This window comes from Lutjanus erythropterus, chromosome 2 (assembly GCF_056507025.1).
Source record: "Lutjanus erythropterus isolate fLutEry1 chromosome 2, fLutEry1.hap2, whole genome shotgun sequence".
Classification (NCBI taxonomy): Eukaryota; Metazoa; Chordata; class Actinopteri; order Lutjaniformes; family Lutjanidae; genus Lutjanus; species Lutjanus erythropterus.
In genome coordinates, this window is record NC_139318.1 from 24,813,697 (window position 1) to 24,828,231 (window position 14,535).

At 40.0% G+C, this 14,535-nt stretch overlaps 1 protein-coding gene across 2 annotated transcripts in view; it reads right to left on the reverse strand.

The window, feature by feature from the left end:
- Positions 1-14,535, reverse strand: part of celsr2 (cadherin, EGF LAG seven-pass G-type receptor 2) — an 86,513-nt gene that overhangs the window by 34,928 nt on the left and 37,050 nt on the right. For both annotated transcript variants that reach the window (XM_084734138.1, XM_084734130.1), the window contains exons 3-5: positions 10,351-10,573; positions 1,444-1,559; positions 1,245-1,333 (exon numbers count right to left, since the gene is read on the reverse strand). In XM_084734138.1, the coding sequence (XP_084590264.1) occupies positions 1,245-1,333; positions 1,444-1,559; positions 10,351-10,573 (428 nt within the window). The remainder of the gene's footprint in view (positions 1-1,244; positions 1,334-1,443; positions 1,560-10,350; positions 10,574-14,535) is intronic.

Sequence of the window (14,535 nt, forward strand, 5' to 3'; positions counted from 1 at the left end):
ACAGCTCACAGTTTCCTGTCTGCACGCTGGTTTACACCCACTACAGTTTGTCCTCTGTGGAGGTCCTGAAGACAAAGCTTTTTATTGAGAAAGTGCGCCAGCTGTCAGTCATCGCTGCCACATTTGGTACAATAAAACTACGCTCTCTGTCGTCTGCAGGGGATCAAACTTGTGACCTGATTTCATTCTGAAATATCTTCAGTAACTATGTCTGGTATTGTGCTGCCACACCTGACGAGGGGAGCAGCGACAGACAGATTTAACCAAAGGTATGTCGGCCAGTGTATGATAATTAAAAGCAGGAAAACCTCATCATAACATTGTAATGGTTCACCATGTTGTTAACCCTAAATTAAAGGAATAGTTTAACATTTTGGTAAATACACTAACTTGCTTTCTTGCTGAGCCTCATGTCTGTACAGCAAATATGAGGCTACAACCAGCAGCCAGTTAGCTTAGCATAAAGACTAGAAACAGGGGAAAACAGCTAACCTGGCTCCATCTAACAGCAACAGAATCAGCACAAAATCATCCATAATCCGTCCATGACCAAAACATTTTACACTACTGGTCAGGATTCGCCCATTCATGCACATGTTCATCCACTACGAGCACAATGCCAGTCTGCTCATCAAGAATTCAACTACGCAAACTCAACCACATAAACACTCACACACCAGTGGCACAGCCATCTCGAACATGTAGCCTGGAGAAGCTGGGGATCAAACCAACGACCTTCAGATTAGAGGACAACCCACTCTACCTCCTGAACTATTAGTGAGTTTTAGAGGTGCTGATACCAAGATTAAATGATAGGTGGTCTTCTGAAGGAGCCAAGCTAGCAGTTAGTTAGTTAGTTAGTTAGTTAGTTAAGCTAACCATGTGCTGGTGGTAGCCTCATGTTTGACACACAGATGTGAAAGTGGCATCAGTTTTCTCATCCAACTGTCTGAAAGAAAGCAAGTAAGTTCCCAATATGTAAAACTATTCCTTTGGGCAAGCAAAACTGAGAGTTCTCACTTTTCACATAGTTAATTTATTTGAAATGCAAATGTATAAAAAGCAAGATAATATTTAATAACGTAAAGCCCTTGTCAGTATGCAAGCTCCTCTGCACGGTGAAGAATAATACAACAAATGAAACTTCCTGGAGATTTAAAAACCTAATCCAAATCATCGTGCAAATCAGGCTCCGTAAGCACATGGTGTTTGAGGAGTCCGTGTTAATATATTCTGGATCATACCTTGTTGTAATAGTGGACCTCCACCACGTGCCACTGGCCGTCGCTGACACCTCCGAAGATGTACGGTGAAACTGTAGTTTTGGTCTCACCTGGGAAACAGTCGAACAGGTGAATAAGAACAACACACTCAGGAAACTAATAAAAGACCAACTTATAAAATGATCATGATCAAGAATGAATAAACCAAAACCCTGTTTACCTGCAGAGAAGGTGAGCTGTATCTGCTCATTGATGATTTCCATGGCGATGAAGTCATGTTTCTCATTGAAGCGGCCGTTGTAGAGTAACAAACCGTTGGGCTCTTTGGTAGCAAATCTGAAAGAAAAAAAAATCATTTTAATTTAATAACACTGACATTAAACAGTCTTATTTTGTCCATATGAATTCAGGGTTAAGGTTATAGAAACAGTGTTTATAGAAACAGTGTCTGTGTATTTTAAGTTTGATATTCATTTCCAATGTTGGCCAAAAACTATTACGAACACATCAGTGAGCCACACTGTTGCACTGGGTCATTAATAATGATGAACCAGGGCAATATTATATATTAATTTTTTACCTCAACCCCACACACACTGCTGCTGTGAAACCACTCCCTAGAGTGCGACATGTAAATTACTCCACAGCTGAAAATAGTCAAACTTTATTAATTTAAAGTCCAAAATCACAATTTTCCTCAGAGGGTTTTACAATCCATATCAGGCACAACACCCTCTGTCCTTCAACCCTTTTTTGGGGGGAAGGAAAAACTCAGTGAAAAAAATCCCATTTAACAGGGACAAAAATGTAAGAAACCTTAGAGAAAGTCACAGTGGATGTATCCCTCTACCAGCATGTACAGACATGCAGCACATTGGAAATTACTGAGCCTTTTTAAATGAAATTATATTTTTGTGACCTGCTTCCAGAAAATGACGTCTTCAGCAGCAACAAATGGGATTGACGCTGAGTGCCACAAACAAAAAAAACAGCCAAAATATAGTATAAAATCAGCCTTTAAACATAAGGACACAAAATGACATGAGTTCTGTCGTGTACTGTAAAGGAGCACACACTATCGGCCATGCCTGTACTCCATGCTGAGAGAGAAAAGAAGAGATAATAAAAGAAAGAGGGCAGTGGTCTGGTTTGACCTATTTAAATATATCTATACCATCCCTCACATTCACCTTGTTTCCCTTCACACTGGAGCACTCCTGTCCCGCACAGTATCACAGTACGACGTGTAACTTACTATCATGAAGATGAGCTCGAGATTCGACAACGCTGAGGTTTCACAGAGATCACTGAACAGATAATGAGGTTAATCATGAACACAAGGCCGAGGCAGAGGAAAACAAGTGAAGGAGTACAGAATCTGCGTGCCACGAATAGATATCACAGAGCCACATTAAACGACAACACAGAGACAGAAAACTAGGGCAATGTCAAAGCAGCAGGGTGGGGGGGGGACGCATTACTGCAAGTAAGAAACACGGTAAGACAGTTCAGGATAACGACAGCTTCAAAATATATTTTCTCATGGAAAAGAACACAGACAGCTGCTGCCGCCGCTGTAACCGCAGCCTCAGTTTCACATTTCCGTTTGCATCTTGACGGTGAAACCAGATCGTACGGGGCTGCCGTGTTGCATGTTCCACGCATATTAATGCACATATCAATATATGTGCACACATGGTTCAAACTCTGTCGCCAGAAGGTGGACGGTGCCTCCTCGCTCTCGATCTGAGATCAAAGTATGTGGTGTGAAGCACATGGTTTAAAAATATCACACTTTACCTGTCAGCTGTGGTCTGTGGTCGTAAATCTGATCCTGCGGAAGTGGGTCGCTGTGATGTGTGAAAGTGTGTTACAATACAAAAAAATAAAAGAAACACTAACTACCAGATTTGTTCATTATCTATCCCACAGGGGAGCCAACAATAAGTCTCATGTGCACATCTGCCAACAGAGAGGCCTGTGTGACTAACCGGCATCTGTATTTTCTGCTCATTTACTCTATTAAAGAAAAACTTTGACACAAAACATGGGAATACGTGGTCCAGGTTGAAAAATGTCTGAGTGACTAATAGCTGCAGCATTTTGTGAAACTGGTCCAGTGGGACCACTGCAGCCAGCAGAAATGGGATGCAATTTAATCTTTATGGCCAAAGTACATCCGCTAAAAGCACTTGTTTTGTTTTTTTTGTTTTTTTTACAGGCTCAGACTGTTATTTTAAGTGTCTAACAACCTAGTGGAAAGCATCCCTACAGACACAGGTCTTCTTGTTAAAAAGTAAGTTCCTTTTTGTTTAAAATGAATGAGCTGTTATATATCATTCTCCTCAAGGCAACCAGACTCCACTGACAAATACAGTAACTTTTATCTAGAAGTTCACTGAAAAATACACTAAATTCAAACCTCACAGAAACAAAATAAACTCAACAAAACAGTCTTAGTTTGTCCTTCCACTGCTACAACAATCACAAACTCTACTGATATTTTCACATCTATCGTGGTGAATCAAGGCTTTTTTTTCCCAATAAACCCTGCGTTGGTTATTGATGAACAATGGAAAGACAAACCTAGGTGGTTTTGGTGAGTTTTATTTAGTTTCTGTCATGTTTGAATGAAGTGTGTTTCATGATGAGCTGTGAGGTAAAATTTCTGAGGAATTTCTGTTCCTCCTTAACAAAAAAAGTCTGTCACTGTAGGGATCCTTTTCATAATGTTTCCTTTTACATAATTTACTCATATAGCACATTACTATAGTAACCTCTGGTGTTATGTACCTTTTTTTTTTTTCTGTGTTCGTTTTTATCACTTGGTCTTTTGTACTTTTTTCTTTTCTTCTGTGGTTTTCATCCTCTTTCATTTGTTGTGTAAGTGAAAGCCATAAAAATATATTGTTAAAAACACATCATTCTCCTCAAAAGGACTAAAGAATTATTATTATTTCAGATCAACGATGGCTCTGAAAACCAGAGTTAGCATGACCTTCTTCTTCTTCTAAGCCCAAACTGAGCTGCAGGCTCCTTCTGAGCAGTTTTTCAGAGGAAGGCTGTGGCCCTTGCATCCAAATATCTATACATGCTCTCAGACAATATGAGCAGCCGCCCACCCCCCTCTTTCAGTCTTTGTGGTTTGAGGGTGCACTGTAAATGATGCTGTTTGTGCAGTATTCTCGAGCTGGAGAGGAGCCACGGGGCATGGCACCGCTGACCTGCTTACTGAGAAAAACGATAATCGTGACCTCAGAGGAAAAGAGGATGTCGATGCTCTAGCTGATAACAACAGCAAAGACAGTGCACAGACAGATCATGGCTTCTATATATCGAGTAAAGAAAACTGAACGCCAACTAGAATTATGATCTAGTGTCTATTGCCCTCAGAAGGCTTCTAGTCTTTGACAGATCGATTTAAAAGGCTTCCCCTCATTGCCCCCCTGAGCCCTCTGAACTATGAGAGTAATCAACCGGAGCTAATCACTGACTCAACTGGCATCACTGCGTGACACATTAGGCACCCATCAGTAAAAATAACAACCAGTCTGCCCTTATGTAGGGAACCGTGTCACGCTATGCTAACATGCTGCAATGCATAAGATGTGTGCAGTGGGGAGGAAAAAAGAAAAAGAGTTCCTCGTTGATTTTACAGCCTATAAGTGTGAAAAAAGACACAAAATCTGTGTTAGATTTACTTTATAGGAACTGCTGGAAAAAATGGAGAAGACTTATTGCTCTAATTCTTAAAATATTAGATAAACAAGTATATATATTTTGCTCTAGGGAGAGCAGTGTCTGGTTGATTCACTGAAATACCTCCGGATTCACATGAAATTTTGTACAGACATTCTTAGTCCCCCAAGGATGAATCCTACTGACTTTGATCCCCTAATGTTTCCTCTAGCACCACCATGAGGTTGACATTTTTGTTTTTAATGAAAGGTCTCAACAAATGGTATGTATTACATTCATAGCTGCCAGAGGGTGAATCTTAAGTACTTTGGGGATTCCCTGACTTTACCTCTACCCCAGCTTCTATTCACCTTTATTAATGCGCATTTTCAATGTGCACGTAAAAACAGTAAGCATGTAAATGCTGGAAATAAAAAAAAAAAAAAAAGCAGCTCAAATATCACAAAAACGTTTTTATGCCTGACTGAGGTACAAAAGTTGGTATATCAACAAAAACAAAATGCATGTGAAGCTTCTGCTCCATTGAGGAGACAGTACTGTTCCTCACATTAATACAATAAAATATTAAATGCCATATTTCTATCATGTTTGCCACATTGTTCTCCACTGTTTGACGTTTGGCTGGTCTTCTGATTACATTATCTTGTCTTCTGTCTATCTTCTGCAACGGTTTGACGGCACGTGACTGGAGAATTCAGGCCATTAGAAGTATAATATTTAAGTGCGATATCTAAATCACAGAACCAGAATCAAATCGAAATTTTGGGAAAAAGGAACAATGGTAAAAGGGAAAAATGTATGAGAAAATAGCGTTATAATGAGGTATTGCAGTGCTGCATACAAGACCTGGCCTAACAGTCTTGTTCTCCAGATTAAAGAAAACATGTTTTTTGGGTACATCTGGGTTCATTTTTTTTCAGTGAACAAGACAATTTTTATGCCAAATTTGACTAATCGTATTGCATATCGCAATCCCAATCAAAATTTCAGTCAAAATAATTACTCTATTGGTCATTTTTTTAAAGAATACCTAGCCCTCTGTCAGTTTAACATCAGCATGTTGGTGTTATAACTGTACACTGCTGTTAGCATTTACCTTGAACCTGACAGAGCTGCAGACACATGGCTTTAGTCTTGCTCAACACATGCTCTTGTATGAGTTGAACCATGAGAAAATATCAGAGAGAGAGAATTTAAATCTAGTTTGTGCTGATCCCATCACACTCTGTACTTTTTTTTGTGAAATCTCAGTTTTAATTGCAACAGCTAGAGCCGTGAAACAATGAGACCTAAAATTAGCCGTCACTCTGAGAGAACAAGATCCACATCCTGAGCCGTTCATCATAACAGGAGCTCCTTCTGGGAGAACCTGATCGGTGTGGGATCAGGTAACAGCGACACTTGTTGACCTCACCTGCCTCGAGCTCTCAGTATCGGCACCTTTTTACACAGCAGCTACTTCACAGCTTCAGTGACCTGCCAGTGAAACGTAGACCACTTTCAAAACTGGTTTGAGCAGTTCTCCATCAAAAAAGACTGTCATCTGAACCTCGCTTAAAGAAGGGCCGAGTCCATAAAGCTCACAAGGGGGATATTATTTCCACTGGCAGCCATTGTGAGTGTCAACCCCTGCCAAGCAACGTCTAAGGTGACATGTTACACAATGAGTGCTGCAAAATGGCAGAACACATTCCCTGTGATACCATCCGAGAGGTGATACTTGTTTTCGCTTGTTGTGACAGATTATCAAACAGAACGGACTGCTTTTATCGTTGATTACATTTCATCACATGGAGAACTCCTGCAGATCGTACATCCTGCTGTCCATGCATGTGTTCAGTGTTCACGGCTCATCTGCTCATTTCTAAAGCACCTCCCCCTCCGAAAACCACCTCCAAATGATCAACTACACAGACTTAATGCTTCAGCTTCAGTTTCACAACCTGCCTGATAATGACTGATTCTGTTAGATGATTGTAAGAAAAATAGAATAATAATCATCTATATGCTATAAGGTGAAATAATGAGCAGAAATCAGACCTTGCAAAAAGTAAAACTGAACTTAAACTGTCTACTTTTAAAACTAACGTAATAAAATTTACATGAGGCGTTGCATGCAGTTTGGCTTTTTTTCCTCTTTGTGCTGTGTCAGAAAAAGAAGAAACCTTGGGCTCAAATCTTTGCTATTTTTTTACTAAATGCTAATTATGGCATGAGATACCACCTCCACTCCTCACAGGAAGTGCCAACGTTAGCAGCAGTGACATCGCTGTTTGCACGTCTGCACAGTGCTGTTTGTCATAAAGTCTTCATAGAAAAGTTCTGCCTGAAAATAGCCTGAGCTGAGGTTTATTTTCAGTCTGCTTATGTTTTATCTTGGACGTTAATATGAAATCAAGTGGTCCCTGTCTAAAGTAGTTAAAGGAATAGTTTGGCATTATGGGAAATAAGCTTACTCACTTTCTTGCCAGTTAGTTGAAGAGATTGCTCCCATGTCTGTACAGTGAATGTGAAGCTACAGCCAGCAGCTTGCTAGCTTAGCTTAGCATAAAGGCTGGAAACGGGGGGAAACAGCTAGCTTTGTTCCATCTGACAGTAACAAAAACCATTTACCAGCACCTGTAAATCTTACTAATTAACATGTTATATCTTATTTGTCTAAACTGCACAAAAACTGTGTAAAAAAGTGCAAAAACAAACTCACTGATTATTGAGGGGTTATATACTTATGAGCACAGTCAAGCTAATCAGCTGCTAGCTCCAGCTACATATTAGTGTATGGAGATTAGAGTGATTTTAAACTTTTTAACTCTTGCACAGTTCTTTTCAAGTCCAGAGGAAAGCATTTCGAGATCTGGATTGTAATGTATTTCTAAGTGAAACAGGCAGGGCAAGCACAACAGCGTGTGACAACAAACATGGAGAAGGCACCACGCTGTTGCTCACTAAGTAATAATTTTTTGTTCTGTGCCGTTAGAAGCTGAGGCCTGATTGATGGGTGGATGTTATGATATTATTGGCTGAAAATTGTAAATTCAAGCCTACATAAGTACACCTCATATTTTGTTTTACATGAAGAAAACATGATTGGATTTTGACAAAAGAACAAATAGGTTTTTTTTGCATTATAATGGAGGACAGAGGATTTTCATACACTGCAGGGTTCTGAAATAAATGTATGAAAGTTTGGAGATCTTTTTTTAAATTCTTTGATAAACCCTCCACACAAGTACAGGAATAAATAAAACTACTATGCTCTGGCCCTTGACACACACCTGGATTTGTTGTTTGTTTTTTTTACATCTCAGACCTGGACGTGTAGCTTCTGCTTGACCTCTCACTATAACTCAAATGCTTTCCATTTTCATGTTACTGAGTGCCTTAAATGAATTACGGTCTAACACTGTGAACTCATATATTATGTGCATACCATGTTGTACATTCCTCTATAAAGTAAAGCAAGTTTAACAAACCGAGTAACAGTGGGGGGAAGGGGATGATCATTGTTGGGTGGAAATGGTCTTCTTTTTATATATTTGTGTGTTAATTGTGAAATTCAATAAAGAGAACTTTGAAAGAAAGAAAAATGGATTTCATTTCATTGCAAGCTTAAAGACATATTAAACTGAGGAAAATATATATTTTAAGAGCTTCTTATATTGTTTTCTGTGATATGTACTGATTAATTTTGTTTTTTAGTAGGAGTTTTCCCTACATGAATTAAAGGTCTAAGGACAGAGATGTCATATGTTGCTCACAACCCTCCAATAAATAAAATAAAGTGAAAATAAAAGTGATTTAACTTGATTACATCAACATTGTACCTAAAAAATACCACCTTTTCTAAGGACACAGGGACTGTATTCCCCACAGCATTAAGTCAGTATTTTACTTTGTGTGTGTACACGATGATCCATTTGAGTCTGTGTGACATAAATTTCATCATGAGAGCGTTCGCGCATTGGTGCTGTGTGGAAATCCACACCCCCAGTTTGTTGTGACTCCATGGACATCATGCAGCCACTACAAACTCTGATCTACAGCACATGTGTGTAACACTTCCTCCAGAAGGTTATATAAACAGATGTAACACGCATTTGTGGTGTCCACAGCTTTCCACATATGTATCCATTCAGGAGTATAATCCAGCCCTTACAGGGACTACGAAAGCAAGAACTGAAAATAAAACACCGTAACACGTATTGACCATTTGAATAACTAGCCTGAAGCTCACATTAAAAGAAGCCCTAGTTATTAAAGAATAACTAGGACTCCTAAACTACAATAACAATGTTGGCTACATACGTAATGGCTGCATGCTCATTCATCCAAAGACGGCCTCTCTCAGGCTTCACCTTGGTGAGGGAGACTGTGCTGAAATAGGCCAGGCGCTGAGTCACAGCTCAAAGTGACCAGTGACACTGACTGTAATAAGATCAGACTCACTCTTCACTGCAGGATTAACATCCTCATGTTATGCAAGTCTCCTCCCCAAAAAGGCAGGCAGCACCTTCTGCTCACCTTCTGTCCAACTGTAACGCCACAAACACCACCTCAGTACAGTACGCACACCTCCTGTACACTCTGAGAAATAAGGGTTCCAAGAGGGTTCTTCCTGAACCATTTGTTTCTGAAGAACCATTTTCTGGATAAAAGGTTTTGGCAAACGCTGTTTGCAAGACTAAAGTTTAATTAAGAACTGTTTTCATCAAAAGAACCATTTTTGGGAGAAAGAGTTTTTTGAGGATTGCTGAATTCCTTGAAGAACCATTTCATCAAGTGTTCGTAAAGGGTTCTTTGTATCATAACATTAAATGGTTCTCTTTAGAGCCCCCTGCGTGGGCTCTTTATGAAACACATGGAATACAAACAGGTTCTCCGTAAAACCCCCTGGGTGAGTTCTTGTTAGCACCCTAAGAATGTGGAAAGATTCTGCATAGAACTATTACACCACAGACAGGTTCTCTGTAGAACCTCTTATTCTGGGTGGAACCTTTCACAGATGGTTCAAGGTATAACCCTTTATGTTGGTGTCTAGGTAGGAGGTAGTTCCAAATGGAACCACTATAAAAGGTTTTAACCAGGAATCAAAAAGGGTTCTCCTATGGAAACAAGCCGAAGAACCCTCTCTGGTTCTAGTGAGCACCTTTATTTCTGAGAGTACAGCATCAGTTCTGTATTTATAGCACAGGATGTAACTCTGATGCTGAAGTGGCTCTACAGAAGATGGCTGTTATTCAGTGAGACCATTACTGCTGTTAAACACCATTATGGTTACATAAATGTGAGGTGGAGGAGGCCACACTTCATATTGAAGAGGATGTGGAGGTGGATGAAGAGTGAATCACAGATTACTAAAAGGCCAGTGGAGCAGCGCAGGTGATCCAGGTGAGCTGCAGGTTGTTGCACGGGAGGTGGAGGTGCTTACGTGAGAGAGAGGGTGAAGTGGAAGCGCTGGCGGAGGCCTTTGAAGGTCAGGAAGGAGTGCGGGGGGAAGTTGCGCGTGGTCATCTCACAGTAGGGCTTCTCATAACCGCCTGGTGGACACTCGCACTTAAAACCACCAACCAGCAGGTTGACACAGGTGCCGCCGTTCTTGCAGACGCCCGGAGCACAGCGGCCGGAGCGGGCCGACAGCTCACAGCGCTCTCCTGGACACAGAAAAGGAGGATGGAGAAGGAGAAATGAGGATTAATATTGTTTGTGACAGGCAGCATCACCTCAGTCATCATCTGTTTTGCTTCCACCTCAGGGACTCCACACTGCTACATGTTCCCTCACTGCAGCTGGACTATATGTGCTGTTATACAGGTGTGTCATTATCGACCTGAAATATACAGCTGTACAGCTTCAAACACACAGGAGAGGGTAAAAAATAAATGATGACAATGTCGACAAAGTGTATCAGAGGTTCCTAAAACAGTTGAAATTATGAGCCTGATTTTCTCTTCGACTGTGTCTGCAGTTTCAATCTTTCTCTCTCCTCCGTGTGTCACACCCAGCATGACTCCCCCCCTCCTCCCTCTGGGGCTGTGGATGCAGTTTGTGCTGCATTTATATTCAGTGGGACGACCTGATGTCTCAAAGCACCGAGGTGGAAGTGTTTATGCATTCAGACACCGAAGCTATCAAACGAAATTATTGCAGTTTCTGCAGACTGCGTTGGCTCATAATGATTACTCCCAGCTTTTTCACACCTAACAGACATTTGATGAGTTCATTTTTAAATGACAAAGTCGACCAGAAATATAAAAATATGGAACTGTGTCTTATTTATCAGACACTGCAATCAAAATCTGATTTACAGGTGTTCTCTTCCAAAGTAAATCCATTTGATGATTTGCATTATAAAGACTTTTCAGAGGTAGGCTATGGATCCAAATAGGACTGCAACTAATCATTATTCACATAGTAAGCAACATGCATATTATTTTCTTGACAAATTGAATTATTTGATCAAAAAATGTCAAACTGAAAAATGAACAGATGAATCAGTGATGCTGAAGTGACAACAAACAGTGATCAATTTGAAGGACAGGGGCAGTACAACAGACAATGAGACTGTGTCCCTGCCAGGCCTTCATCCCTCATCCTCCTCGGCCCTGCGGTCCAGCTCACATGTGCCGTTTGTCTGGGTCCTCGGGATGGGAGGCTGCAGCAGTTGCTCAGGCGAAACCGCGCACTCTCCCATGCGTGAGCTGGAATTTGTGTCAAAGGCGCTCAGTCAGCAGTGTGGAAGACTTCCACTGTGTGTGTACTACAGCTCTACTGTAACACTGGCACACAAACACACACACCCACATCTTCATCCAGCACCGCTGACACACAGGCCGAGTATTTACTGTTAATCAGTCCATTCACAGACCGCTGAAAGCAAGTGTCATTGTTTACTTTATCATAATTACTGTTGTTGGGGTGTTTCTATTCAGCCAATGTAAATTCAAGAGATGTTGGATGACATTTTCAAGCTGTTGCCGATGGCAATGGAGATTTTTAATTTACAGAAATAATTTGGGCCTGCAGAGACAAAGAAACTTCATTCACAAAACTTTCAGCTGAAGTTTACAACAAGGCAACACGAGTTACACAGAATTTTAAATAGTTATTTCATGTTTGTATATAATTAATTCTTAAAAGGTAGAATATATTCAGGATTTGTCAGTTGCTGTTTGTAAATGCAACAGAAACATAGTTGATTGCTGAGTCTCATTCCCAGGTCATCAAATACTGATGTTTACACCCAGAAATACCCTTAACACAGTAAAATAATGAGAAAATTAAAAAATACAGGTAGAAGACAGGGTGTGTGCAGATACAGAAACCACACTCTCTTCCATGAGGTTGAGTAAATTAAGTGATGACTGAGAGAAATTATTTTTGTATGAGTCTATACATTGTTTTCAGGAAAATCTGCAAAAAAGCTGCAACTAGTGATTATTATTAACATTATCACTGATTAATCTGTCAATCATTTTCTTAAGTGTTCTCTTAGTTGTTTGGTCCAGAAATGTCAGAAACATGGTGAAGAATGCTGATCAGTATCTTCCAAAGCCCAAAGTGACACTCTCACGTCTTGTTTTGTCCACAAGCAAAAGATATTCAGTTTACCATCATAGAGGACTAAAGAAAACTTCACTTTTGAGAAGCTATTTCAGACTTGGACATTTTTCTTTCAAAAATACTGAAATGATTATTAAAATAGTTGGAAACTAATTTAATATTTGACAACTAATCCAATAATTGACTAACTGTTGCAAATGAAGTCATGCTTTTGAAGTTTAGTAATAAACTAGAAATAATAACAGTAATAATTTTTCTATTTAAGAAAATCTCTTGTGCTTGTTTTGCCTGCTTAGATCTTAAATTCACAGGGAAAGAAGAACTCCTCCAGTGAACTGTTGACCTCCTGGGAGAAAACTGCAGAGCATCAAGGCAAAACCTTTTGTTAAAGATTCACTAACATTATAAGTGCAGGACTGACGGCTTATTGTTGAGCTGGAAACTTTTTATTATTGAAGGTTTTATTAATGGTGGTTTCTTTGAACAGTATGTTCACAGCCTTACATCTCAAAAGGTCTTTTCATTTATACTTTATAATGATTTACTGACCTGTCAGACCGAGATAAATTGTCTTTTACTCTAAAGCCATCACTGACGTCTTCATATGTATGCTCTAAAGTGCTGTAAAAATCTGTGAAATGTCTCGGTGCTTCTCTGATTCAGAAGCAACAAAATGAAGCATAATAGCTGCTGTACCCTGTCAGCCCTGAACAATTTACCGTCATGTTTTTACACCGGATGACAAACAGCTACTGCTGGCCAGCCGGCTGGAAAACAGAGCTTTTCTGTTACAGTGCTGTCTGCCTCGTTATTAATTCAGCAATTTGCTGTTGGCAATAAACTTCTTGTGTTTCTTTAAGCAGTCACAGTGGTCAAACATTGCATCAGCAAACAGAGCCGGATGGTGCAACATTTGGAAAATACCCACCTAAAGTTAATTTTAGTATGAATTTATATCAAATCTACCTCACTGATAAATCGCTTTTCTGTTTTCAGTTCCTCCCTATGGGACGTCTCCACCACAGCAGCTTTACGTTGCCAGGTGAGCAGCACAGCAGGGTGGGGATGGACTCACACTCACAATTGTACAGAATATCAATAATTCAAACACGTCTCCTCTGCTCTATTTACGCCCCTCTGTAAGTCCATCTCAGGGCCCACACCCTGTGTTTGCTGCCAGCATGAATCATTAAAATCAAAAAACAAGATCCTGTTTTTATTTAGACAGGAGGGGACACAACAGAAACAAACTGAAAATCAAGGAGCGGCTGGATGGATTAAATTTATATTCAAACACTAAAAACGTAATTAAAAGCTTCTGCTAGCTTTAAAGTAAATCATCTCATGAAATAATGGATATTAACACCTCGGCCAACACATTAGCAAAATTAATCTTGTTTATCTCAAACATAAAATGAAAAAAACAGGTGATAATTTATCTGCAAAATGGATTTGTAGCGTTTAATGGCTCCCCCAGTTCATAAATTGATCCCACAGGATTTTCACAGATAGAGAGGATAAACAAAATGTGACAAATAAGCCTAATAGTTATGTGGCTCACTAAATAAACAGCCTCCTGAAATTCAAGCCACTACTACAGATATTCACACTATAAAAGCTCCCATTTAAACAATCAAACGTAGTGTTCAGTTGTTTGGCAAGAGAATTATTAAAAGACGTAGTGTAACTGTGCACCACCCCTGTGTGCAAACTGCTCCTGTAAACGAAAGTTTCCTCAGAGATTAGAAACCTGAAGAGGTGTGTCTGTGCTGCTAGGAAACAGATTAACATCATCGAGTGCGTCGATCCCTCCAGACAAACCAAACACAACAAGCTCGGGGAGGCTGAGAGCAGGATCCGCCTTCACTACAGCCGAGACTCAACCACTCAGGATTAAGAAGGCGTATAATGAGAACAGGTGATCAATAACAGAATAGATACACGATCTTGAGCTGTATCTGTGATCAGATCTTCTCATCATATTACAGGTCATCCAGAGCCTGAGGACCTAAACACACTCACACACTTCTCACACAGTCATACATCAGTAACT